The sequence below is a fragment of the Anastrepha ludens genome, chromosome 5 (genome assembly GCF_028408465.1).
Source record: "Anastrepha ludens isolate Willacy chromosome 5, idAnaLude1.1, whole genome shotgun sequence".
Classification (NCBI taxonomy): Eukaryota; Metazoa; Arthropoda; class Insecta; order Diptera; family Tephritidae; genus Anastrepha; species Anastrepha ludens.
In genome coordinates, this window is record NC_071501.1 from 3,123,850 (window position 1) to 3,150,840 (window position 26,991).

General features: G+C 37.8%; 3 protein-coding genes across 3 annotated transcripts in view; 2 read left to right on the top strand and 1 right to left on the bottom strand.

Annotated features, from left to right (window-relative positions):
• LOC128864336 (uncharacterized) overlaps positions 1 to 6,859 on the top strand; it is a 32,870-nt gene extending 26,011 nt beyond the window's left edge. Inside the window, exons 2-5 of the mRNA XM_054103950.1 lie at positions 4,763 to 4,937; positions 5,068 to 5,185; positions 5,260 to 6,095; positions 6,170 to 6,859. Coding sequence (XP_053959925.1) covers positions 4,763 to 4,937; positions 5,068 to 5,185; positions 5,260 to 6,095; positions 6,170 to 6,684 — 1,644 coding nt within the window. The 3' untranslated portion in view covers positions 6,685 to 6,859. The remainder of the gene's footprint in view (positions 1 to 4,762; positions 4,938 to 5,067; positions 5,186 to 5,259; positions 6,096 to 6,169) is intronic.
• Positions 6,860 to 12,087: 5,228 nt separating this feature from the next.
• Positions 12,088 to 15,955, top strand: LOC128864097 (epidermal growth factor-like protein). Its single transcript, XM_054103595.1, has 4 exons — positions 12,088 to 12,461; positions 12,539 to 13,099; positions 13,167 to 13,364; positions 15,588 to 15,955. Exons 1-4 carry the CDS (start codon positions 12,283 to 12,285, stop codon positions 15,856 to 15,858), a joined length of 1,209 nt encoding a protein of 402 aa, XP_053959570.1. The 5' UTR covers positions 12,088 to 12,282; the 3' UTR covers positions 15,859 to 15,955.
• On the bottom strand, positions 15,856 to 24,461 carry LOC128864094 (epidermal growth factor-like protein). Its single transcript, XM_054103593.1, has 3 exons — positions 23,790 to 24,461; positions 16,370 to 16,906; positions 15,856 to 16,267 (listed from the first exon to the last, which is right to left on the bottom strand). The coding sequence occupies exons 1-3, from the start codon at positions 24,317 to 24,319 to the stop codon at positions 15,958 to 15,960; spliced, it is 1,377 nt and encodes a 458-aa protein (XP_053959568.1). The 5' UTR covers positions 24,320 to 24,461; the 3' UTR covers positions 15,856 to 15,957.
• Between the last annotated feature and the right edge of the window lie 2,530 nt (positions 24,462 to 26,991).

Genomic DNA, 26,991 nt, shown 5'->3' on the forward strand with positions numbered 1-26,991 from the left:
AGCAGGAAATTTCAATGGAGACACATGAATGGCATGCGCGGACGGACACTAACTCCGAAATACAAACATATCTCTTGACTGGGTTGTTGGGGTGGCTGACGTTTTTCATAATTATATTATACTGTTGCATTTTTGTTGCACTTGCGGATTATTTGCTGATGGAATTTAATTAAACAATACATAAATTTCTTAGTCTTTCACTAAATGTGTGTGAGTCACTGCTTACAGTGATTGCTCTTGCGGTAATGCATATGAAACAAATTCAAAATCAGTCAATACAACTTTTTTTCTATTGATAGCTTCACGAAAAGCACCAGTGATCTGGTAAGGTAAATGCGACCGCAGTAAGACGCAAATTTTTACTTATATATTTTAAAATAAAAGCAAGAAATGGAATTGTGGGCAATCGGAATGTTCCAAGCCCTCCACTGCCCACTGTGCTTAAGGGGTTATATATAGTTAGAATTTTCAAAAAATAGATTTGTGTGTACACTAGGCCGGGTCACTAGGCCGGGTCACTAGGCCGGGTCGATTTGTGGGGAGGCAAAAGAATCACCCATTGCTCTGTGAAAATCATATTCTAGGGATCAGAATAAGAAACTTTGCCGAAGGAACCATACCTCTAAAACGAATTCTGATGTCCCCCAATTTGGGTCGAACTTTTTAGTTTCTTCTCTCATGTAAAGGCCATGATTGTATGGGGAACCCCCCAGGGGAGTTCCAGGGGGTGTGCCACTGGCATTAGTGGCTCGGCCGTCCAAAGTTAGTGGGGGTCGGTCATACATTTGGACTCGATTGGAGCACTCTAAATGGGTCAAAGTGGGATTTTTCGTTCGACCCAAATTGGTGGACATCAGAATTCGTTTTAGAGATATGGTTCCTTCGGCAAAGTTTCTTATTTTGATCCCTAGAATACAATTTTCACAAAGCAATGAGCGATTTTTAAATCGACCCGTGCTAGTGTACACCCTTTTAGGGTGTTTGGCCGAGCTCCTCCTCTTATTTGTGATGTGCGTCTTGATGTTGTTCCACAAATGGAGGGATCTACAGGTTTAAGCCGACTCCGAACGCCAAATATTTTTGATGAGGAGCTTTTTCATGGCAGAAATACCATTGCCTGCCGAGGGGCGACCGCTATTAGAAAAAACTTTTTCCTAATTTTGGTGTTTCATCGAGATTCGAACCTACGTTCTCTCTGTGAATTCCGAATGGTAATCACGCACCAACCCACTAGGCTACGGCGGTCGCCGTACATATATTTAAGAATACACACAGAAAATTTAATACCGTTCCGGTGAATATTTTCGATATTACACGCACATTTGGAAAGGCGTTTCAGAGTGCTTGAAAGTACGAGGCCGGAGCGGCAGCGCGTTTTTCTCAAAATGGTGTTTGCAAAGTCGGTGACCAACATTACTCGAGAACGGCTCAACCGATTAGTCTCAAATTTTAACACGAGCTTCTTAAATATATTTTTTAGTAATTTATCGAAGATTTTTTCTCACCGATAAGTATTTTTTATATAAACAATTTAAGACCGAAATTTTGGTCAAAAATCGATTTTTTTTTATTGAGAAACCGCCGTTTTGTATAAAAAGGTATTTTACTTATTCCTTCGATTAATTACTAGATTTAACATTACTTTAATGAAATCTGTTTGGGTTTTTAATTTCAGAGGATACAGCTCAGAGATATAGTGGTCATTGCAAAATGTCGTTTTTGAGAGGAGCTCCAAATAAACATTTTTACTAATACTGAGTCTTAAAATATAGTTAGAAGATAACACAATATGTGTACTAATTTCTAGATCAATAAATGTAAAAGTTATCTCAGAAAACATTCTGGAAAATTCGCTTTTTTCGGCCTTCTAACAGTATATAGCCCCTTAAGGTCTAGAGACGGACAGGTGGGGTGGAAATTCATTGCTACTCTGTGTACTTCTCAGAATCCTTTTTGAATTATGAATGAAGTTCTTCGAGTTTAAGAAACGTAGTTCGTCTATTCTCAATAAATCCGACTCAAAGATATAGCATCTTCTTCTTCTTAGTTGGAACTATATAACATCTAAGTATGATAAAGGCCGCTCAGCGGCAAGGCAGATATTTTGTACTATCGTCATCCCCCAAACAAGATAGACACACCGGATCGCCGTTGGTGCCCATGGATAGTGCGCCGTAATAAGTCTTATATGGGCTCGTAGCTCAGTTATTCTTTTTGTTGCATTTATAGTGGCTTTTCCTTTGACTGTCTTTCATCAATTCACATTCTCTTAGCATTCTCTCCATATTCTTACTTAGCTTTGAAATTATCTTCTAAACTTTCTTGATAGTATAAACAGAATCAAGTCTCTGAGCGAACTTCGTCAGGCGCAATTTCGCTATCAAAATTAGGACACACCGTAGTATATGAGATTGCACACAACCAAAGCGTTGAGGAAGTTGATGAAGAATATGTACATTTTTTCCAGTTTTCCGCTGTCTCCAACTATCAGTGAAAAACTGTAAGCAAAGTCGCCTCATTTGCCGAAATGTTTTGCCTATTATAAACATGTTTTAAGAACTTTGATAAATTAAATTAACCGAAAATTTTGGTTTCATTTTTTAATTAATTTTTGAAGCGAATTTCGTTTTGGGTCTGTTTAACTGGGCGAGAAGTTCCGACGAATATTACCCAACAGCATCGCTCCGCATGACGGAGTTCGCTCAGTAATTTGATTGTGTTTAAACTATAGAATATACAGGGATAGATGAATTTACGATTTGTAAAACAAATAATAGGCGAATTGTGTAGAAAATAGAGCAAACTCGGATACCGGGCTCCGACACTTTTAATGACCACCAGTGAATTTTTATTAGAGGTGCCCTCGTTTCGCCATATCTCTGCCCGCTTGGCCAAAATTTGAATGTAAAAGCAACAACAAAGTTAACTAACTATTTTCTTCTTATATAAGGCAAGTTTCATTAGACCGCGTTCCCACAGAGCAAATTTTGTTGCTTGAACTTTGCGAATTCACTTTTGTTGGTGTCTATCGTGTTCATATATTCTGTTTTGATTTGCTATACAGTCAATAACAAAATTGAGAAGAAAGAGAACACAAAGGTTGTGGACAGAGTGCGAGCATTACAAGTAACGAGTTGGAGCAATAATTTTGCATCTGTATGATCGGGGTCCTACTCAGAATCATCAAGTGATTCCAAAGAAAAGTAACTTTGGCACCTCTTTTCCAGCGCTAGTACGACGATTCGACTCTTAGTAATATTTATTTATTGGAAAAAATTATTTTAATTTTGTTTTTATACCAAAAACCATTTTTTTTTCTTGTTCACTCCGCTCAGGAGCAAAGGGCCTCGACAAGAGTCAGTCTTGCGTTGGTTTCGTTAATCTATTTTTGCTTTCTGACAGGGTAGGTGATTAGCCTGCCGCTACCAGTTCTAAGTGGTGGGAATACCCACCTGTCGTAGCTTAGTAACAACGCCTTCTTACAGCTTGAGGCGCCATCTGTGTGTGACATTTTTCTGGCAGAAGGATCACCCAGATGGTTGAGCACTTTGCTAAATTTGCTGTGTCTGCGCTATTATCGCGATTGCCTGCTTCCCTCTGCTGGGGTCACTGATGCAATGTGTAACTGTGTGTTTTTCTTTATTTTTTTTTACTTGTTGTGTGGGTGTAAGGATTGGAAGGATAAGGTTGTTGCGGTTGAGGAATTCATTTTTTTTTATTGAAACTAGGAAAGTAGGTATGTTTGGAAAAGTGCGAGAACCGTGCTTTACGTAGGATTCGAACCCACAACCTCTGGGATGACAGGCTAGTGCACTTACGCTAGACTACCGAGGCCGCCATAAACCATATTTTAAGCTTTTTACAAAATTTGAAAAAATTCCAAAAATTTCAAACTCTTAGTCAGAATTTTTAGAAAAATGTCGAGTATACAGTTTCATAGCTCATTGAATTTTAGAGCGTTAAAGTTCAAGTTTAAGTAGTTTAAAATCCGTTTTGATTATCGACATTTTTTCTCGCTGACTGTCTTGTACATTTTCTTTATATAGGAAAAATATCGACGTTCATTGTTATATTTTTATAAAAACAAAACAACAAGTAAATAAAAAAATAATAAATAAATGAATTTGGAATGTGTAACTCTGCTATGTGAACACAGGTGTTTATCATGCATGAGTTTCGAAAAAAATCATTAATTCATTTCAACGAAATGGTGATAACAAACAATTTCTGTGGCAAGTAAACATGTAAAACAAGGAAAAATTATGGAATGATATTATTTTAAACATGAATTTTGAAAAAACTAAGTTTTTTTTTTCTGATGTATTGTGAAAAATATACTGTAAAATAAAAAAATTCCTTATTCGCCGAAAATTACATGATTTAAACGTATACATCAATTGAAATAATCTTTACCCAAAAGAAAAAAATCCACTTAGCAACAAAAATATTTTAGAAATCCTATGACGATGGTTTTAACGAGATCTTCAAACTTATTGCTCTGGCAATTCTAAGCATATTGAACTAGGGATCTTAATTGAGAAGATCACACCATTCCTCTAGACGCTCACCGCTGGTATGCATTATTTTAATGCTATGTAAGTGGTTTGATAGCAAATTTCGTAGTTCGCTGGGATTTTCATTTATTTTCCGTATTTTGTGCTTTTAGTTTCATGTCTCACTGTGTTTTGCTACTTAAACCAAACGAAATTCGTTGCATACCTCTAGGCACTCAAGTTTAACGGCTAGTTTTTCTACTTCACAGAATGTCACAAAAACTCGCACGATTCGTTTCTGCTGCGTTGGATATGAGGGCAACATCTCCATTAATGACACAGTTTGCAAGCCCGTCTGCCGTGGCGGTTGTGGACGTGGCTACTGTCAGACGCCGGATGTGTGCAGCTGTGAGGCGGGATATACAGGAACGCATTGCACGCAAAGTGAGTTGGTTTAGAGCAATTTCGTTAAATACTTTTTACTTAGTTGAACATTTTTTAGTAAAATTGCAAAGAATTTTGTCTTGATAAAATTTTTTAATTTTGTAAATTAAAAAAAAAATTTTGTTTTCAGGATGTGACCACGACCACTGGGGTGACGAGTGCAAACAAAAGTGCAAATGTCAAAATGGCGCCGTTTGTGACAATAAATCGGGCATTTGCCACTGCACCACCGGCTGGACTGGAGAGTTGTAAGCATCCAAACTGAAGCCAGACTTTTCCTTGTTCTTTGTCAACATTTTTTTGTATTTTCCCTTCTATGCAGCTGTGAATTACCTTGTCCCAGCGGTACGTATGGCGTCATGTGCCACAAGGAGTGCGAATGCGCGGACAAGCGTTGCCACCCGCAAACGGGTGCCTGTGGAGATGTGGCAAGCGCCGTGATGCCCAACGCCACGCATGTCATGATCCAGACACTCAACTCCACCATCGCCAACATAACGCACAAACTCGATCGTATAGCCAAAAAAATTGTAACCATAGCAACCAGCACCACTGTACCACCGCATCTCACCGTCGCGCCTGAGGTAATTGTCATCAAGCAAGAGGATCAGCATGCGCCGAAAATTATTGTACATCAACCAGGCGTCGCCGGTGGCTTATTGGGCGACTTACATGGCGCGGTAGGGAAGACACCAGAGGTGATACATGTAATCACCGCTGCCGCAGCAGGTGCCGATTGGCCAATGCATCCAAATGGTTCACTTATGGGTGCGGCACATGATGGCAAATTGAGTTTGGCCGGCATTGGGGGGATGGCTGAGCTGCCCGTGCACACCTTGGCGCCCACACCCACACCCACCGCAGCTGAACATGACGCCAACTTGCTCAGCACGCTGCTCATCATACTGCTAATCATTATTATTGCCATTGGGATCAGTTGGCTCTACATATACAGGCGCTATCATTGGCAAAAGCAGCGCGCCGAGGCAGCGTTGGCGGCGCGCAATGCCAGTTTCGGCGGGCAATCAGCGGAACTGGGTGTTGGCAGTGGCAGCGCGGGGGATGCTACGGCAATGGCTGGCGTGGGCGGCAAGAGTTTTCTCAAACCATTGCCCGACTTGCCGGCCTTCACGCAAATGGTGCGCAACAAAATCGAGGGTATGTAAGTGTCCACGTCGCATAAATAAAGCCGAGGTGCTGTACTAATTCACTTTAATTTTCTTCATCCGCAGGACCCGAATTCTATGATGCACCCAGCAACAATTCATCCGTCAATACCACCGCTTATGATTACGCACGCAAACTTTCGCTCTATTCAGTGGTGTCGCCGAAGTCGCGCAAAGGCAGTCCAGATTCTCATCTTTACGACGAGATTCGCTATCCCTCGGCACATCAGCACCAGCAACAGCAACACATCTTTGACACTCAACAAAAACAACAGCAACACAGTCAGCCACAGCAGCAACTACACAGCCACCAACAACAACACATGCTTAAAGCTCATGCTGTGGCGCCACCAATACCACCACATACGCAACAACCGCCGAAACCAGTACAACATCCTCAGCTGGCTGCTTATATCGTCCAGCAGCCTTTGACCACTGCCGCCACTCCTCACCAGCAGCATCACATCACCCACCTGATTATTCCACCGCAGAATGCCAATTTCCTTCAAGTGCCATCATCAGTTGTCGCCAATTCAAATTCTACCAACAACAGGGTTGCACGAAAAGTGGCGCTCATTTAAAATTTGAGGTATCTTCGTGTACTTGTACGTTTTGAATTTTTTATAAAAGTATTGTAAATGCACCAAATATTTTTTTCTATAATCGTCATCATGTCATTCATTTTATTTTTGTAAAATATTCTTAAAATGCATACATCTGTATTTGTATACTCTATTTGTTATGAAGAATAAATAAAAAAACACAATTTTTGAAATTTGAACTTTTTTTTAACATCGTCGCACTTGTCGCACAATGGGTTGAAGAAAAATACCAGGATGGGTTACAGCAATTATAAAGGATGGTTAAATTTTAAGGGCCGATGTTGAATGTGAATCACATCTAAACTTTAAGTTTTCTTCCGCATTTTATTTGACATTTTTCAATTTCGGACTAACTCAATTTGAACCATGGAAAGATATATAATCGACCAACGCGTTAAAGTTATTCGGGCTAATTATGAAAACGGGCGTTCAAATCAAAATGCATATCGCGCACATCGTAAAGAAAATCGTCTTCAGTGATGAGGCACATTTTCACCTCAGTGGATTCGTCAATAAGCAGAATTGTCGCTTTTGGGCGAATGGTAATCCAAAAGTGATTGCCGAAAAACCAATGCACCCTCAAAGAGTGACTGTTTGGTGCGGTTTATGGGCCGGCGGCATCATTCGGCCGTATTTTTTCCAAAATGAAGCCGGTCAGGCAGTTACTGTGCAGTTACAATAGTGTTCGCTATCGTGAGATGATAACGAACTTTTTATGGTCCGAATTGGAAGATATGGATGTGGACGATATGTGGTTTCAACAGGACGGTGCCACTTGTCCCACAGCTAACGAAGCAATGGCTCTTTTGCGCGAAAAATTTGATGGCCGAATAATCTCACGTCGCGGCGATGTCAATTGGCCGCCAAGATCATGTGATTTGACACCGTTGGACTTCTTTCTTTGGGGTTATTTGAAAGAAAAGGTGTACGTCGATGAGCCAGCAACAATTCAAGAGCTAAAAGATGGAGGTGTGCTGCCGAGGCCGCGGCGGCCATTTGGCCGATATTTTCATACATAATTGAGCCATACCAATATTATCATAATGAAGAGAAATGACAATAATTTCTTAAAAAAATTGTATTTTATTCAAAATCAACACCAGTCCTTGAAACTTAACCATCCTTTAAAAGAGAAAAGTCGTTGGAGTATTGGGCCTCCTGCTGTTTTGTCTTTCAGCTTCATTTTTACAGCTTATTACAACTTTTTCTAATCTATTCTCTAGTTGATCTAATTATTTGAAAAAAAAAAAACTCCTATGAACTAAATTTCTAACACATTGGTGTTATTTTAGCTGCCTCCGTTAAAAAAAATGTTACAATAATTCAAATTCCAAGCGCTAAACGGGCCAACCTGTATATACTAAGTCTCGTAGAAATATCTAATCACGAACAAAATATAGAATAAAATTTAATGGCGCAATTTTTATGGAACCTTTTAACCCAACATTTGGCTCATTTGACGCTTATGTTTAAAAATATTAAAGTTGAAATATTGAAGTTTGTATTGTCAAATAAGGGTTCAAATGTTCCACAAAAATGTGTATGCCTCGAAATTTTTCAGAAATAGACGAAAACAGCGTGCGATCACCGTGAAAAGGTACCCCATTAATTTGCTTATATTTTGATGTCATACGACGTCAAGGCGTGCATATGTAGGTGTAATTCGGTATAGGTCCAAATTGAGTGTTTGCCTACTAGGAGTAGCTCTAGCGCATGACCTCTTGCAATCCCCTAAGGGTACAGCTTGGCTGTTCCTCTGAGTGTAACAATCATTGTGGCCAGCTCAGCGCGATCATTTTCGGACGCTGCTCATTTTTTATCAATTTTGTCCAAAAGATTGATGTGGCTCCCATACATCGAATTTTTCTTAAGTCCTGCCCTAGTAAATGGTTTCAAATGGTTTTCTGGCTATCTTCTGTGCCAAGCAAATCATTACTCAAGAGATGAAATGCCATTCCCGCTCCATTTTTTATGATTCTATTGACATTTTCGGTTATTGGCGGCTATTGAAGGGTGATTTGGCTTTGACGATCATATTATTAGAGCGCAATTGTTGAAACCATGGATTTGGTATTACATTCGGTGTTTGCTGTTGGATCCATAAAAAAATATAATACAAGTTTTTTGGTCGACTGCAACGACTTTTCATATTGGTTGTAGTGGTGCTAAAGAATTTATTCATTTCCTATTTGTTTTTTTTTTTATAACGCAGATTCGAATCCGAGCACTATTTTCTAATGGTAGTCACGCACTAACCTATTCAAGTATGGCCACACTTATGCAGATATTAAAAAAAAAATTAACAAGGCTTTACTAGAGTTTTAAGCTTATTAATAAAAATTTCCATAGATATTTTTGAATGCACTCTTTTAGCCAATAACATTTTTTTTAATAGAAACATTTTCACAACAGTGTCTGCAAAAAAATTACCAAAAACTAACGTATTTCTTAGCAACTTGGAATTTTTTTTTCGATGATCAATCGAAGCACAACACGCACAAAAATAGCATTACAAAATTCATATGTTGAATAAGAAATGGTAGCCATTATCGACAACTACACCAATCCCCGATTTTAAAAATAGGCCATAAAAACTAACAAATTCCAAAACACGTATTGCAAAAAGGAACGTTCCTAATCTAAATGTGTTGTGTCGATGTTCCTAACTAAACGAAGTCTCTTAAAACCTTGAAATAATAACTGTCAACAGTGACTTGGGTGTCGATACGCGACCACCTGATCCATTCACTTTGCTTCTTTATGGCAGAACTAAAAGTGTTATAACTCCTTCAATTTTGCAAAGATTGGCCTGAAATTCTGACATGGTTATGTGTGTAGAAGTCCACGCAAGAGATGGAAATCCCTGATTGCCATTCATTGGGAGTGGTTAGAACTATTCCTCGGGATACGGTCCAAGCAGCTCATAACTTCCGGGCTTCGTCCCAGTATTCTCTGGGTAGCTCCCGAGCATCCGTGAGAAGGTGAAGCATCCCAGGATATCTGGTTGTGCGCTGGGTTTGAGACCCGCCACGTAAACATCGTTCCCCAATGAAAACAACAACAAAGCCTAGGAAGGATTTCACGCAGTTGAAAATTCTCAGACCAACTTTCATTCATGTAACTTTTTCAATACAAATGAGATATATATTTTATAAATGCTTTCATGGAAACAATTGGAAGTAGGGAAATCTTATTTAATATTTAGCAACACCAAAGAGTGGGTCATTGAATCGCGTCGTTGCAGCTCCTCAGTTCCTTTTATTCGTAGTAAGAATGCATTTATATTTGCAACAATGTATGTACAATGAATTTATTTGCATATCTACAGCAAATAAATTCACCCCATATGTATTGGTGCAATTGTAGAGTTTTATCAGCAGTAAGGCCTATATTTATATGCAAACAAATTTCAAATTGTATTACACTCGCATAATACGCCTACTCATTATTTTTTTTCATTAAATTTTGTGGAACTAAAAGTGGGTAGTAACAGCCGAAGTAGAATCGTTGGTGGAAATGTGTGGTCCATTTGACATTGCAAAGTAGAAATATATTTTTTTATACATTTTTTAACCATAAAATAAAAAGACCAATGGTGATAATGGATTCTAATACATTTTTTTGTTTTTGTAATTTACTTTGAATTGCTGTAAATATTTTTTGTTGCAACGTAAGTAAAAGTTTGCGGTCATTTTTGCTTTGCAATGCCTGCGCATTTTTTATCGCTCATTGCATGGCTGTTGGAAGGTTTTTATTCATAAAATTGTGGTTGTGTGTGTAGCAAAGATACGAAATACGTATGTCTGTATGTATGATCAAACAGAGTAAATTTGGTACACATACATACATATAGGAATATGCCTTATAGCACAATTCGCGCCATGAATGACCTTGACCTTAACCTTCGGTCTATCGGCCGGTTCCAATGTACCCGAATTAGATTTTGTTATATTCCTTTACCAATATATGACACGTCTCTACTCTGTGACTCTTTTGCTTTCTATATTTCTATGCAATCAGTGATATTCTAACAAGAAGAAAAAGGAAAGAAAGAAAAATTATACTCGGCTACGAAAAGTCTAATTTCTTCCAACCAACATGGCTTTCTAATAGGTAGATCCACTGTTTCCAATCTGCCCACTTTCAGTAAATATTGTATTGCATCAATTACATCTGGACTTCACGTTGATTGTATCTACACTGATTTCTCCACGGCCTTCGACACTGTGCCGCATAGAATTATTTTTTGTAAATTGGGCTCTATTGGCTTTCCTTGGTTTTCCTTCAGTGGATAAAATCTTATCTAAGTGAAAGGAGTTGTTTTGTTACAATTGAGGGCGAATCTTTTGGAATCCTCAGTGCCACAAGGTAATGTTTCGGGCCTCTCACTTTTCGTCCTATTTATAAATGATATAAGTAGACGCTTTTCATTTGCCAGGCTCCTTTTATATACAGAAGACTTGAAAAGGTTTGCCTCAAAACCCAAAGGGTGTGCTTAGGCTCCAGGCTGACCTTAGTGATCAGATCCTAGATCCAAACTGAGTTGATATTTTATTTTTTTTTAATTTAGTTCCTACTAAATAAGAAATTGAAAAAAATTTATTTACATAATTTTTTCTACAAATTTTTTTTTATTTTTATAATTTTTATTTCTATAATTTTTTCTACAAAATTTTGTTAGAAATAACCTTTAATTGCGTTAAAGTTTTATTTATAATGACAAAAAAAAACAATGATTTACTAAGTGGTTACTTTTTTTCAATGACTACACAGAAAGTACTCACTCAAAGAAATTTTGGCACCACCTTTTTTTGATTAAAATTTAACGTTTAAGAAAATGTGTACTTGTCTATTAAAAAATTGGTGTTAGACAAAAGAATAAGAAAGGTATAGCCAACTTCTTTGCTTCTTTAAATTGGCTTGAGATTAAAGAATAATTTTTATACTATCGTCACCTGTGTGGGACTCAGTGTTTTATTTATTGAGATTCAAAAATGAGGTATTAAACTGGATTAAAATTTGAGTAAGAAAAAAATAGTTATAGTAAGGTTAAAACTGAAACATGGACTTTTAACTTCAGTAAAAATTATTCATTTGGTCAACACATTTAATGTACTTTTATTTATACTACTTCTTTCGGAACGTTCTACTAAAACTGGCGCATCGTTTTCCCGATCCATTGGACCGCACTTCTGTTCACCTTGACTTTATTATAACCAGCACTTTACAAAGTTATTTAATAGCACAAAAAAATGTGTCGCATGTGACGCACCGGGAACTGAAAGCTTGAAACTATTTGCAGAAGGCGCTCTGTATTTAACGTATTTTTGTCAAACTCCATTTTTAGATGACTGATGCTCAAACTGACACTATTCGATTACTGATAAGAGTTCTCATTAATGACAATTGATGGACTGACACTCACACTATTCAAACAGCTTTGACATTTCGCTCAGTGCATCAAAATAAACAACATCTATCAGAGGTCTTAAAACTAAAATAGAACTGCAGCGCTTTGAATTCATTGTAAATATTTGAACATTGGCTGCTTAAAAGTTTGAAAAATATCTGCTCGTCATGTCTTTACGCTCCGCCAGTGCACTCACCGCGCTAGTACTTGCAACAATTAGCTGCGCTGCTACTCAGGACCAGAATACCGAGCAATTATTCGGCGATATTTACTACGAGATCGGCAGCTTCTCCTTCCGGCATACCGATCCAAGTGTCAGCGGCAACAAGTGCCAGCGTGAAGTGCCGTAAGTAATGACATTCAGTTCAATCCTTTAAATTCTACCTCAGTCACTAACGATCTTCCTTTCCCTCTCTGCAACAGCGCGCGCTTCTTTAAAACCGCTCCAGATGCTCCTATACGCGGCAATGGCTCCACCATTCACTGGCAGCGCATCGAAGTCTGTTGTGAGGGTTACGTGCGATCCCGTTACGATAGCGATCAGTGCGTACCAGACTGTTCAGCTGTCTCACCAAATAACTGCCGCAATGGTTTCTGTCACGCACCCAATCAATGCGAGTGCTTTGCGGAGTTCGTGCGCAATGAACGCGGCGAATGTGTACAGACCTGCCCGATTGCCTGTGAACATGGGCGTTGCTACTTAAATGGCACCTGCCTGTGTGATCCTGGTTATAGTTTGGATTTGGAGACTAGAAAATTTTGTCGCGCCCAATGCCCCCATGGTTGTGGCACACATCAGGATTGCATTGCGCCGGGACAGTGCGCTTGTGCGGAGGGTTACAAAATGACACAGGACTTGGGTTGTCAGCCGGTCTGCATACCCGATTGTGGGCATGGCAAATGTGTTGGTCCGAATAAGTGCGAGTGCTTTCAGGGTTATATTAAGCGGCCCATGCGGAATGTGTGCGAGGCTGAGTGCTATATGTGAGTAAATTTAGGGAAACAATTTTCAGTTTAAATGACCTTCGCATACGAAATATTGCTTTTGTAGAAGCTGCGAAAATGGTTTCTGTGAATCGCGTTCTAATTGTCAGTGTCGCAATGGCTACAAATACGATGCAGATACGACCAGCTGCTTGCCTGATTGTGGCGACAACTGTCAGGATGGTATATGCGTTGGATCTGGAGTGTGTAAATGCTTCGAAGGCTATGAGTACAGGGAGTCAAATTGTGAGGCGATATGTAACAGGTTAGTGAATCAAATGGATTTTTAATGGTTTCCTTAAAATATACCTTCAAAATTCGTCGGATTGCATAGTGAGACAAAATAATTGAAGTACAGGTATATATGAATCTAAGCAAGAGTTTCGATTAGAGTTGAAATAAAGTTTTATAGAGACATCAGAAAAATTTTAAAAGATTTGAACGCTCATTTCTTCAACTGAAGATCATGTTCCTTATCTACACTGCCCACTATCTTCAAGACCACGCAATATTTTACGTTCTTTGCTAATTGCCTTCCAGGGCCATGGGTTTCAAATCCACTGTATGAGCCTCCTAAGTGAACTTCATACTTTGCGCGAACCTTCAGTAAACGAAAATTGAGGAAAATACCTTCCCAATAAACCGATGACTAAAACATTGTTTTTTTGTAGAAGGTTTTCAAGTTGGGCCATCAACCCAAGTGAATGAACTAAAATATGAAGTTACTCGCACTTTGCTGCATGCAGCGTCAAATCAACTGAGAGGTAGTTACGGAGGCGCTGGTAATTTCTGCAATTGCAAAACTTGAAGATGACTTGGACGGCATTGCGCTTTGGACCGTGAGCCCCAATACGAATATAATGATGAATACGATTAGAAAAATTAGTACGAATGAGTGAAATCGTGTCAAATGATTTAACTGTTTTGAAAGTGAAGACACTTCAACAAACGATTTTGAATATTTGGCAGGATTTAATCATAAAAAAATTACGAGGATCAATTGTTTGGGGCAACCTTTTTCATTTTTCGACATAATCTCCGCTTAGGTTTACACACTTCGACCAACACTGCTCTAGTTTGTTGATCATTTCCGAAATACGATTTATCCAAGTCTGAAAAATAGCCATTAATTTCTACAATCCCCTCCTTGTTTCAATAAAATCTTTTCCCGCCAGCCATTTCTTTAAATTGGCGAACAAATAGTAGTCCAGGGGATCCGAAGGAGCCAAGTCTGGAGAATAGGGGGGTGTGCGACCACTACTGTTGGGTCGCGAACTGGTGCGCTGTTCGATGGAAAAGGGAGATCACTCAGCTTCTTCGATTCAAACGAAAGCCAAACCCAAAAAAATAGATTGATTTGGCTGAAACATAGAATGTGTTCTTCCAAGAGATGCCACTAACTAAACATAACCTCGGTATGCACCAGTAGTTCCATCTCTCTAACTTTGCACGGGCTTTTGAAACGACCCTCGTGCACTTAAGTGGCCAAATATCAAATGCAACTACATGGAATTGGCTCGATCAATTGGATTGGGCTGTTTTAAAACAACTAAAATTATATAAATTTTATGTTTGGAAAAAAATTTTAAATTAAAGAATCTTCCCAATTTAAATGAATATCTATTAGTGAGAAGTCGAAATATACCTTTAATGGGGAAACCAGGAATTGTTTTTAAAAGAGAGAAGAAACTCTAATCCCAGCAGATACGTAAAAACCGCTAATAAATAAAAAAAAAAAAAAATTATAATATAAAATAAATTATGCCTTAAAAGCTTATGCAGATTTTGATTGAGTCTCATTGCTGCAGTGATCATTTATGGGTTAAGGTGATGTAAACAAGCTTTTTTACTTTGACTTAATGAGAAGTAAACTGAAAAATGTTAGATGTACTCAATGCTGAAAATTTTGGTATAAAATAAAAAAGTATGTAAGTGGAGCGTACACTTCTGTTAGGGACTTGGCCGAACTCCTCTTCTATTTGTGTTGTTACACAATGGAGGGACCTAGAGTTTTAAGCCAACTCTGAAGGGTGAATGGTTTTTTATGAAAAGCTTCTTCATGGCAGAAATACACTCTGAGCCTTGCCATTGCCTCAGTTATTAATGAAAAGTATAAGAAAACAATCTGAGGAGTGCGTTGTTTTCAAAAATGACAAAAAGTATTTGTTAGCCAAAAATTTTAACGAAACAAAAAAAAAAATATTTCTAAAGAATTATTTTCTAAAAAATGTATTTGAACAAAATTATTTTTTAAAAAAATTAATTTATAAAAAATTAGTTTCTAAAATCTTTTTCAAAGTATGTTTCATTCTGACAAATTAAAAAAAAACAGTTTTAGATGTTAAAAAGCACCGGAAATATTTCTCTTTAAGAAACTGTACTAATTTTTTTTTAATTTTCCAGCTATTACCGAAATCTTGAAAAGCTTACCTTTATTCCGTTAACGATTTTCTTATATAACGCTTTTCACTATTGAATTTTTTACCAGAGACTGCGGCTATTATGGCCAGTGCTTAGAACCGGGCGCATGCGGCTGCAAACTAACAAAACAGCTCTGTCGGACAGGACTCTGCGACCGAAATGGGCGCTGTGTGTGTCCAATTGGAATGACACATTTCGTCGATAGATGCGTCAAGGCAATGCAACTGAACGAGCTTTTGAATAGCAATCAGCAAAGAGAGTATTTTAATCGACAGCTGAGACGTGAATTTGAGACACTGATTGGCGACAGGTTCCATTTTATGCAACAAGCAAAATAAAAATGTAATACTTTTATTAATCCCTATTTATAAATTCGTTGACACTTTTTATTGAGAATAATTCGAAAACACAATTTTTAAATAAATTCGTATAAAAACCTAGAAAGCCGTGCAGGTTTGACGTCCCTTGATGCCGGATTTGCGGTAACCCGGTTTGCAGACACAAAAGTTTGGTGAGGTACAATAGCCATTGGGGCAGCCTTGCGGACAGTGTGGCTGACAAATATTCTTCTGTATTGGATCTAACACATAGCCTGGGTTGCACGTGCAGCTGTTGGCGCCATCGCAGACGCCATTAAGGCAGGGTTGATCACAGTGTGGCACACACTTGGTTCCGGTGCGGTCCAGCTCGAAACCTTTGGGACATTCACAGATATCCGGTGCAACGCAACGACCCTTATCACAGCCACTGTGAAGCAGATAAATAAATATAAAATAAATTAAAAGTCTACATAAGGGCACACAAGAACGAGCGAGAGCGTTTTCTGCGTTCACCTCTAATGGTACTCACAGTGTGCACACGGGCTCGCAAACACCGCCCACTTTCAGATAACCCTTTTTGCAGGTACACAAGCCGGGGGCTGTACACTGGCCATTCTCACAGTTGTCACATTTTGGCTCACACACTCCACCAGCCGTCAAGCGGTACCCGTCGAAACAATCGCACTTGTTGGGCGCCACACATTTGCCATATTCGCAGGGTTTATCGCAGTGCGGTATGCAATATTGGCGGGTGATGGGTTCAAGCGTGAAGCCTGTTTTGCATTGGCATTGATTTTGGGCATCGCAAACGCCATTGCCGCAACCGATGGGGCAGGTCGAGATGCATTTGTCCTCGTGATTGCGCACGTGGCCGGGAATGCATACGCAGGTGTTGGGCGCCGTGCAAATGCCATTCGGGCAGTCGTCGAGGCAGATCGGATCGCAGCGTGAGTAGACGTGTGGATTGCGTACATAGCCTTCACAGCAAATTTGGATTTTGCTCTTGTCTGAGCTGGTGCCATTGCCAGCTGGGATCATTGTTTTGTCGCGCACCAGTGATAAGGTGCTGCAGAGAAACGAGAAAATAGTTGAGAATTAGTTCATTTGCTAATATACAATATATGAGGAAATCAGATGTTTCCTATAAAAATATGAAAGACTGATTAAGTAATAACTCATTTGATATAGAGTTTGGAGAAGCCGAAATAAATGTTTAAGAAACAATTCAGGAGGTTAATGTTAGGTTCATGATAGCATAAATGATAATAGAATATGTGCAAATGTCTTATATATGTATGTTAGGGCGGGTCGATTTAAAAATCGCTCATTGCTCTGTGAAAACCGTATTCTAGGGATCAAAATAAGAAACTTTGCCGAAGGAACCATACCTCTAAAACGAATTCTGATGTCCCCCAATTTGGGTCGAACGAAAAATCCCACTTTGACCCATTTAGAGTGCTCCAATCGAGTCCAAATGTATGACCGACCCCCAATAACTTTAGACGGCCGATCCACCCATGCCAGTGGCACTCCCCCTGGAACTCCCCTTGGGGGTTTCCCATACAATATTTTCAAAATATCACCATTTTTGGCCTTTACATGAGAAAAGAAACTAAAAAGTTCGACCCAAATTGGGGGACATCAGAATTCGTTTTAGAGGTTCCTTCGGCAAAGTTTCTTATTTTGATCCCTAGAATATGATTTTCACAGAGCAATGGGCGATTTTTTTGCCTCACCACAAATCGACCCGGCCTACTGTGTGTATATGTCTTAGCTCTTAAATTTACTAATTACTAACGCAACGTATTTCTGAAGCACTTTTTAACAAACCGAAAGCAAATTCCCCTTTGTCAAAATTATTGCATCCCTAAAAGCGCTTGCAGGTCACGACCATATGATTCTCAGTGCCTGCTGCTCGCACTAAAGCAAAAATATATCAGTATAACATGCGCCTGTAACATCTATTTCGGGGGAGTTGATCCATATTTGGAACCAAAAAATGGGTGACGAGTGAGTGATGTAATTAAATATTTTTATCGAAAAGTTTGGTATCTTTTAACGTAAATTTACATATAACTTTTTCACTTACTGGTTTTACTCATTCTTTTTTCAGTAAGTTGAAAATTCATATCGCCCAAAAGGTAGAATTAACTTGTGAAAATTCTCGTGCGATTATTTACTATGATTCGGCCTGGGTTATCGAGACAGAAGTGCATTGATCAACTTATTTGTTTGACATTGAAGCACTACTCTAAGTCACTGTGAAACGGTGATACAACGAGTTCCAACAAGGTCGTCGATCCTTGCAGGATGAATTTCGTTAAGGCTGTCCAAAAACGGTTGATGTAGCAAAAACAATCGATGTTGTGCGTTTATCGACGCGAGTAACACAAGTTCGTCATGTGTCATATCGCGAGATAGAGGCATCTTTGGGCATTATTGGATCAGCGCTCATTCTATGTTGCATGAAAAATTGGTCATCAAGAAGATTTGGATACCTCATAACTTCCAATTGTCCAAAACAGGACAGGAGTAAAGAAATGTTGAAGAAATTCAGTTGCGATGGTTCAAAGCACGTCTGTGACAACTAATAGCTGACGAATTTTAGATCTATGCATACGAGTATGAGCTGAAAACAAAGCACCAATGGGTGTTTCAAGACAAACTTAATTCAACAAAATTTGTTCCCGGAAGAAGCACCTCAAAGAAAATGGTGTCTTTCCGAAGATTTAAGGAAAACCAACCGCAGAAGATGAATCATTCTTCACCAAGGCAATGTGATCTCTCACGTATCAGCTCACACGAGAGTGTTTTTGAGCACTCAAAAGATCGAATTAATAGGTCATCTGCCTTACAGCTCTGATTTGACACTTAATGATTTCTTTTTGTTACCGAACATAAAAATAAAATGAGAGTAAACGTTTGCAACCCCTGAAGAAGCTGTTGACGCCTATAAACAATTCGTTACTCTGGGTGGCCAAAGTGCTTTGAAAATTGGTGGAAGCGCACGCAGAAGTTTAGGAGCTTCCACGGAGAAAATTTGAAAAAAATGAAGCCAATTTCATTATTATTTTACTGTGCCTTCCTTATTTGGCGCAAACTATAAAGAGCAAAGAAATTCATTATTTCCTCGGTAGATGATTGTACTTATCGAGATCGGTATCTTGTAAAGTATCGATCAAACAATTTGTAGTTTTTGCTCGTTGTCAAGATGATATTTCACACAAAACAAATTTGATTGCTGTTTTTTGTTTGTTTGACTGCGTTGTGAGGTCCATCCAGGGTGCTTACAATGGATCTGAACAAAGAGATTTACCGTTTTTCGTTGATAAAGGCGAAAATGCAAGCCAGACCGCTGAAATTGTCAATGATGTTTAAGGGGCCGATACTGCAACAGCTAATTATGCGCAATTTTGGTTTCGTCGATTCCGTTCAGACATTTTTAATCGTAAGGATGTACCTCGCACAGTTAAGCCCGTTGTCGAAAATGTCGATAAAATCACTGAAATAATCGAAGCTGACCGGCATGTTAGTAGTCGCAGCATCGCCCAGTAGCTAAAAATTTAGCATGAAACAGCTTTAAACCATCTGCGCAAAAATTTTACGCAAAAATAATGGATTTCTTTTTTCCCAACTTAAAAAAATTTTTTTTACTAAATATTTATATGACTTATCTGGATTTATCTCGACGACCCTGTATAAAATTACTAGCGGTCTATTTCCGACTACTGGGCGAGATACTATTAAAATTTAATTAGTATCAAACCTAAGATGGCAGTCGATTTCTCACGCCTTTCTTAAAAACCTAACACATTTTTAGTATAAAAATTTTCTAACAGTAAAATATGTAAATAAAAAATTATTTATCACACACATATGCTAAAAACCTGTTTTGCAAAGCCAGTAATAAAGAAATAAAGAAGCAAAACAAAAAACATATTTATAAAATTCCTCAACAGATGAAGCTATGACTCAATTGAAATGTCTCGTAATAAATTTAAAGAAGGAACTAAGTAGATAATGTCGTCGTGACTTGTTTGCATAAGTGAATGAATGAATAAAGTTAACAAGTCCGGCCGACTAAATACATTTATCATTATGTATCTACATACATACATACATACATGCATACATACATACGTATATATTAAAGACTCTAGTGTGTGATGCTAATGAATTATTAATTTCGCAATTTAGTGTATTGAATTTCGAGATTTATCGATATGAATTGAAAAAATTGCAATTGTAGTAAAAATAATATTCCAATACGAGTATTTTGAACACCTATAATTTCACTCTTTTATATAACAAATGTATTTTCCATATATTTCTTTTCAATCGTATTAGTTCACATTCTCTTTTAGTACTTTTGCGCTGTGAAATTTGGAATGAAAGAAAATAGAAATCAAAAAACAAAGCATGCCAGTGAAATTCTAAATAGTTTTCGATTGCCTTATCACCACAATGAGGATGCTGGTGTCAACAGTTCAATATTACTTAAAGCTTGAAAAATACAATGCATATTCATTAAACAATTAGACCTGCGTTTGCGTATCTGTAAGCAGATGAGCAGATGGGTTTTTCTTAATTATATTTATTCGAAATAAAAATATTTTTGATTGTGGTAGAAAATGAGTTCACACACTACTTTTTGTTTACTTATTTCTTATTACCAAGAAAACATTTGGCACAAAATTATCGCGAGAAGTTGAAAAATACAATATGTTGTTCTTAAAACAGGCAGAATCAAATATTATTCAAACTTTCTGACTCTTATTTTTTATTACTTCAATAAAAAGGGTAGAAATTGCGCAGTTCTTCTCATGGAAAAATAAAACTTATTTTTTTCATAAGTACAGCACTCAATATCACTCTATATACGTAGGTATATAAAAATTGAGGAGCGAACAAATCTTCTACTTTCTAGAGGTTTAAGATTTACGGCGGTATTCTGGTCTAGTAATTTGAAAAAAAACGATTTTTTTTGCACATTTTCAAAGTTTAGACCTTAAAAAATATTTTTCAAATTTCGAATTATTTTCAGAGATACAGCGGATTTTCTGACGTGGCGTCTAAGCCGGCCGAGTGGAGCGAATCGCACAATGAACGGCAGATGTTACCGGACGACTTGAGGACTCGTTCTTTTCAGAAAATGTTTTGCATCCCACACAATCTTTATTTATTCTATACATATATATATATACTTTATACTTCTATAATATTTATATACCTGGAAATATATCGCCGATCCAGAGTGAGTAGTAAATATTATGATCTAAGTTATTCTATTGGAATTGTTTCTCAAACTTCAAACGCGATTTTCTCAAAACTACTTTTTTTGAGATGGTCGTCATGCTATCTCAAGTTCTACTTGACCAATCGCTTTGAAGTTTGATAAGAATTTTTTGTTATATATCTGTCTACCGCGCCTGCACGGAATTTTGAAAAATTTAAGTTTGAAGTATTTTTAAAAAATTTTAAAAGGTAAGAAAAGAGGGTAAAAAAAAATTTTTTTGTTGACGCCATTTTGTGGGTTTTTTTTCTTTGATTTGGCGTAATCCGATAGCGACATCCCAACTAATGAAGAATTTTTTTAATTTGTTTGTTTTAGATCACTTCAAGGGTGGGAATCATGTCACCCATGGAGCACGGTTTTTTATGTAGCCCCCACTCCGTCGGCCTGTAATTCCACGATTTTTTTATGTTTTTTTATATATTTTTTTATACTCTTCCAATATTAATAAAACCCAAAAAAAATGGATAGTAAAATGTTTTGCATTTCTTTAATCTTAGTTTTAAAAATACCTAAAGTTAAGGCGTCTATACCAGAATACTCCCTTAATAGAAGGTTCAGTAACTTGTAAACACCGTAAGTCATACAAAAAAGCAATCAAATTGTTTTCGTCGATTAAAAGATGTTTATTACAAAGTGGCGCACAATTAATCACTCTATCGGAAATTTTTTTTTTTTTTTGGCAACCATTTACGTTCTGGGCATTTAAGTTAAATGAAGCGGGTCGATGGAAGGAAACAACTTATGGTCATGCCAGTCTTTTATTGCGACAAACTCAGTACACCTTGAAGAGGACTGATTACATCGCCCCGACGGTAACATTAAACATTAACTTCGCCACTCTCTTGCCATCTCAGTGGGAATGGAGTAAGGGAATCTCACTTAACAACTTCGACATTACAATCAATACAGATGGCTCTAAAATGGATTGTGGTGTTGGGCAGGTATATATTCTCATAGATTTAAAATTGAAAAACGTTTGCGTCTTCATAATCCCTTTAGTGCTTTCCAGGCGGAAGTACTGGCAATTGGGGAAGCTTGTAGGCTAATAATCGCAGGCTTCTCTTTTAAGGGCAATATCGCTATTCTTTCGGATAGCCAGCTGCAATCCAGGCACTGGGTTCGGCTTAATCTGGGTCCCGGGACATCGGAATATTCAAGGTGACGAAAAAGCAGATGAAGTGGCGAGAAAGCGATCTGCCATGAGTAACGTTCTTACAGAATCGGTATTCACACCATTAGTTGCAGTCAAGAAAGCAATTTCCCTAAAATACCTCCGAATCGCAGATTGTAGATGGAGAGACCAGACGAAATGCAAAATCAGCAGGACGTTATGGCCCACCTACAACCTCAAACAAACGTCAATATTGATAAATAAGAAACGACGGGACGCCTGGAGACTCCCGCAGTCTTAATTGGCGTTTGACCTGTCGGGGAACAAACAACAAAAATGTGCAATTTATAATTTTTGCGAATGGCGTTATACATCAATCGTAATTGACACTTCTGAACTAGACAGCTGTAGTATACAAACAGGCACGCATTGGTGGGAGTAAACGTCAAAATAAAGATTTTCACTGTGCAAAATCACTAAATCAAAAAACAAAAATTGGATGATTAATTTTGCGCCACCTTGTAAATCTACCTTAGGATGGCCTAAAAAAAGAATATTTTTTCCTTAATGCTTCCTTTGCTTAGGGAACTTGTTCTATGTATGTATGTCTAAAGAAAGATACGTACATTTTTTTTTTAATATTTACCAGTGTCACGAACCAATGAATTCGGTTGAGAAAACTGCACTTTTCCTTAAAATTGGCATACAATTATTTCAAAGCGATGCTATTTAATCTTCTCCCTTAACAAATGTTCAAAAAGTTATGCCTCATGCTTTGTTCAATAAAAAAGAAATTAAAATAGAAGATTTACATATAATATTAATTGTTGACCTTTTTTGTAGTTTCATAGTGCTTTCAGAGTATCTATCAAAAACTGTGTGGACATCCTAGGTTTTACTGAGGATAAGGTATAACTTTATTAACATTTGTGAAGCGAAGAGGAGATTCGAAAATACCGATCCATAAACTTTGTATACTAACAAATTTACGGAAAAGTGGTTTTTGCCCATAGGAGTTCAATGGTAACTTTAACGGCACGGCATATAATATTATGATAGGACAAAATATTAAAAAGAAAATGCAAAGTGTATTTTATGGCACTTGTAAATATTAAAAAATTAGGCGTCTCTTTTTTCGAACATAGAAAAAATATAAGGGGTAGCATTAAGAAAAAAGACTCATTTTTGTTTGTTTTGGATCACCCTAATGTGCCTTCGAGAGTTTTTTACAGTTCGTGGCATATTTAAGCACAATCAATACCATTTTTCAGAATTTTGTTTTATTTTATGACCCCGCTGAATATATGCTAATTGCTGCTCAAGATCAGTGACTTGACCTCAGAACTTCTAAAAGCCTTATTCTAATCTGCGAGTATTCAGATCACTCAGTACTTGATTTTGGAAATATAACCTACTGACATTTTTAGCTGATATTTTTCCTCTACAATTTCACTCATTCATTTCGAAAAATTTCTCATAATTTTTGCACTCACAACACTCACTCAACTCTTCTAAATACGAGTACTTTTCTACAACACTTACGGCACTTCCGTGTAACAAATGCCAGATGCCATTTGTGAGCGCGTCTTATTGATGAACTCCGCCGTGGCGTCCAGAAACTGTGGCGCACGGGTAGGCACGCGTTGTTGGGCATAACCACCACTGCCATAACCTTGACTGCCATACCCTTGACTGCCATACCCTTGACTGCCATATTCATAACTGCTGCCACTGTTGATGCTGCTGCTGCTACCGCCAGCTCCATAGTAGTGATACTCCTCGCCGGCAGCTAAATGACTGCCGCTGGCCAAATGACTGCCGCCCGCCAAATTCGTTGAACTGTTTTGATCCGCGGTATTCACACTATAAACACCCACATTGCCACCCTGATAGGTGTCCGCTGGCACAAAGGTGCGATTGTATTGTGCGGTGTAGTTGTGTTCATTATATATTAAATTACCCGAATTCGGTGCGACCGGGTAATGCGTCTTGATACCAGATGTTTTGATTTGCGCCTGTGCACCGACTGCCAGTAGCAGCAGTGCGCTTGAAAAAACGCCAAGCGGATGCATTGGATGTGGTAGTTGGTGATGAGGTCACTTTGTTTGTGATTTTTTAAATATTTTCTTCGTTTTTTTTTTTTGTTATTACTGGGTACTTATTCGAACAAGACACGTCTGTCGGTGGCAAAAGCTATGCTTCAACTGAGCTTTGAATCGCCGCAAAATTATTTGAGTAGTGCAGAAATAATTAAATCGCCTGTTTGAAAAGATTTGCTTGCATGCGCCTACGGAATATTTCTGCTTCTGAGCTTAGCTGCGAATATCAAATTCACTCACACACTGATGAATATGAGTTTAGTTACTTTTTATTATTCTTTTCTTTTTCTATACAAAGTATATAAAATTTGCGATTAATGTTTTTGTTATGTTGTTATGTAAGACCACAAAAAAGACATACAAAATGCATTGAAAACATTTAAGCGATGACTTCAACTCCTTGAAATTTGAGTTTTTCGTAAATATTAAAAAACAGATGTTCTATGATTTTAATACAAATTGTAAGTTATTAATACATTTTCTAATGTGTGGCCGCCGCTATAGCCGAATGAGTTGTTGCATGACTACCATTCGAGAGTGCGTAGATTCGAGTCTCCGTGCATGAACATCAAATAATGGACGACGTTTTTTCTAATAGCTGTCGCAATATTTTTGGACAGGGACAGGCCGAGAAACACCTGACGTCTTACTGTCAGTAATGAGACGAGAAAATTCTTAATGAGCTTACATATATCGAAGAAAACCTCAAAAGCTGGAAAAATTATGTGAAATCACTCGTCGCTTGATTCCCGTTTTGTTTCTTTTTGTTTTGCAATTGAAGTTCTTACCTTATTTTTCTTTTTCTGAAATAACAATGTTTATGCAATTATCAATAGTAATAATAATATTAATAATGATAATATTTTTATTGCAAATAATACAAATTTTATTATTGACACTTGTTGCATCTTCCAAATTTTCGCTTTCAATTCAATACTCGCTTTGGGTGTAGGAGAATTCTTCGCTCATCTCGCTCTTGTCAGGTGCGCAATCACTCAGCATTACTAATATATTTTATGAGGCTGTAAATCTGTCTGAGTTGTTTGCGTTTTGTTTTTGTTTTTGCGTTTGCTTATTCTTCTACGAAATATTGATAACGTCATTTTTGAAATTTGACTCAACACCGGTCTTGGCCACAACGCGCACAGTGCACGTACATATGGATGTACACACGCACACAGACATTTGCTGCCATATTTAGCCTCTGTATGAACCTCGCCTTGTTGTTGATTTCTATCATACCAACAACAATTACCGCACACAATATGCTCTCATTGTTATTATTATTGTTTAATATATATTTTTTTGTTGTTGTTCATAAGTTCTTTAACTCTTATCTCGTTAACCCTAAGTCGGGCATATTGTTTTAAGCACATCTACATATGTGGATACAGTTACGGATATGCAAGTAAGGACGAGTGCTAGTAGTAGAACAATATTGTAGGGTAAAGTTGTTTCAGGAAGAGAACATAAAATCTCTGGAGAAGTGCTGCAGGGATGCTCTAAAACCCTATGTATGATGGTGCACTTCGATTGCGGTTACCTAAGGGGCGAGGCTTATTGGATCTGCAGATTATATAGCGCTAGCCGTGGTGGCCAAATACAAAAGAGAAATGGCTAAAATAACAAATACATAATTCAATTCGAAGTATACAACTATGGCTGGAAAAAGCAAATTCAAACTGGCTCATCACACGATCAAGGCTGTTACAGACGTAGCCAATGTCAATGTTGGTGGACATGAAATACGATATTCGACGCTAGGCTGGCATTTAATTCCCCCCCGGTTTAAATCGATCAAAAAATCGATTTTTTGTATTGCATAAATCGTTCGTTTAACTACTCAAGAATGTGTGGTAAAAATTTTTAAGCGAAATTCGCATTATTCCCGATTCTATGAGCACTTAAGTGACTGCCTGTCGGTTCCGCACCGTAGCGCGCGTTAGTTAGAACGACGTTTTTCTCTCCAACTACTTTTTTTCAACTGGTGGGAATTCTAGCTTAAAAAGTTATCGACCAATCGTTCTAAACTTTTTCGGGATTTTTTCTTTATTCACTTCTAATCCATATGAACCTAGTTCTGGGATTATGTTATTATTTAAAATATGGGTTTTTAAGCAAAATAGATGAAAAAATATGGTATAAAAAAACTCTTTTGTGTTCAAGCGCCTCACAAGGATGCAATTTTCAATATTTTTTTACCACAATTAGGTTCATATTCTTAGGAAATACGTTGTTAATAAACAAAAAATTGCTGTTGATTTCAGAGAAAAATTGCAACTTCAGAAATTCCCACCAGCAAAACACTCGGATGGCGATCGTCCATGGACAGACGCTCTAACGCCACTATCTTCCGCGGAAATAGCTTAAAAAAATTTAAAAGTGTTCTTAAAAATATGAATAAAATATCCTCTAAACTTAAAGAATTTCTGATTATTCCTTCTTTGTTCAAAAAATTCGCGAAAAACACCAAAATTTCGGCCTCCTAAACCGGTTTACCCCCTTAAAAGACACATGAAATATACAGTTAAGACAGCCAATAACGTTGCAGAGGCCCTGACAAGGGTGCTACTGAATGTCCTGAAGTTTCCAAAACACAACGTAGGCAACTTTACGTATACAGCGCCTTCCTATATAAAGCGCAA

Bases quoted from the DNA above. Each gene is read 5' to 3' on its own strand.
- LOC128864097 (XM_054103595.1), top strand. From the start codon at position 12,283: ATGTCTTTACGCTCCGCCAGTGCACTCACCGCGCTAGTACTTGCAACA. The intron at 13,100-13,166 runs GTGAGTAAATTT...TTGCTTTTGTAG, and splicing joins TGCGAGGCTGAGTGCTATAT to AAGCTGCGAAAATGGTTTCT. The intron at 13,365-15,587 runs GTTAGTGAATCA...ATTTTTTACCAG, and splicing joins TGTGAGGCGATATGTAACAG to AGACTGCGGCTATTATGGCC.
- LOC128864094 (XM_054103593.1), bottom strand. From the start codon at position 24,319: ATGCATCCGCTTGGCGTTTTTTCAAGCGCACTGCTGCTACTGGCAGTC. The intron at 16,907-23,789 runs GTAAGTGTTGTA...GTTTCTCTGCAG, and splicing joins ATTTGTTACACGGAAGTGCC to CACCTTATCACTGGTGCGCG. The intron at 16,268-16,369 runs GTGAGTACCATT...TCTGCTTCACAG, and splicing joins TGCGAGCCCGTGTGCACACT to TGGCTGTGATAAGGGTCGTT.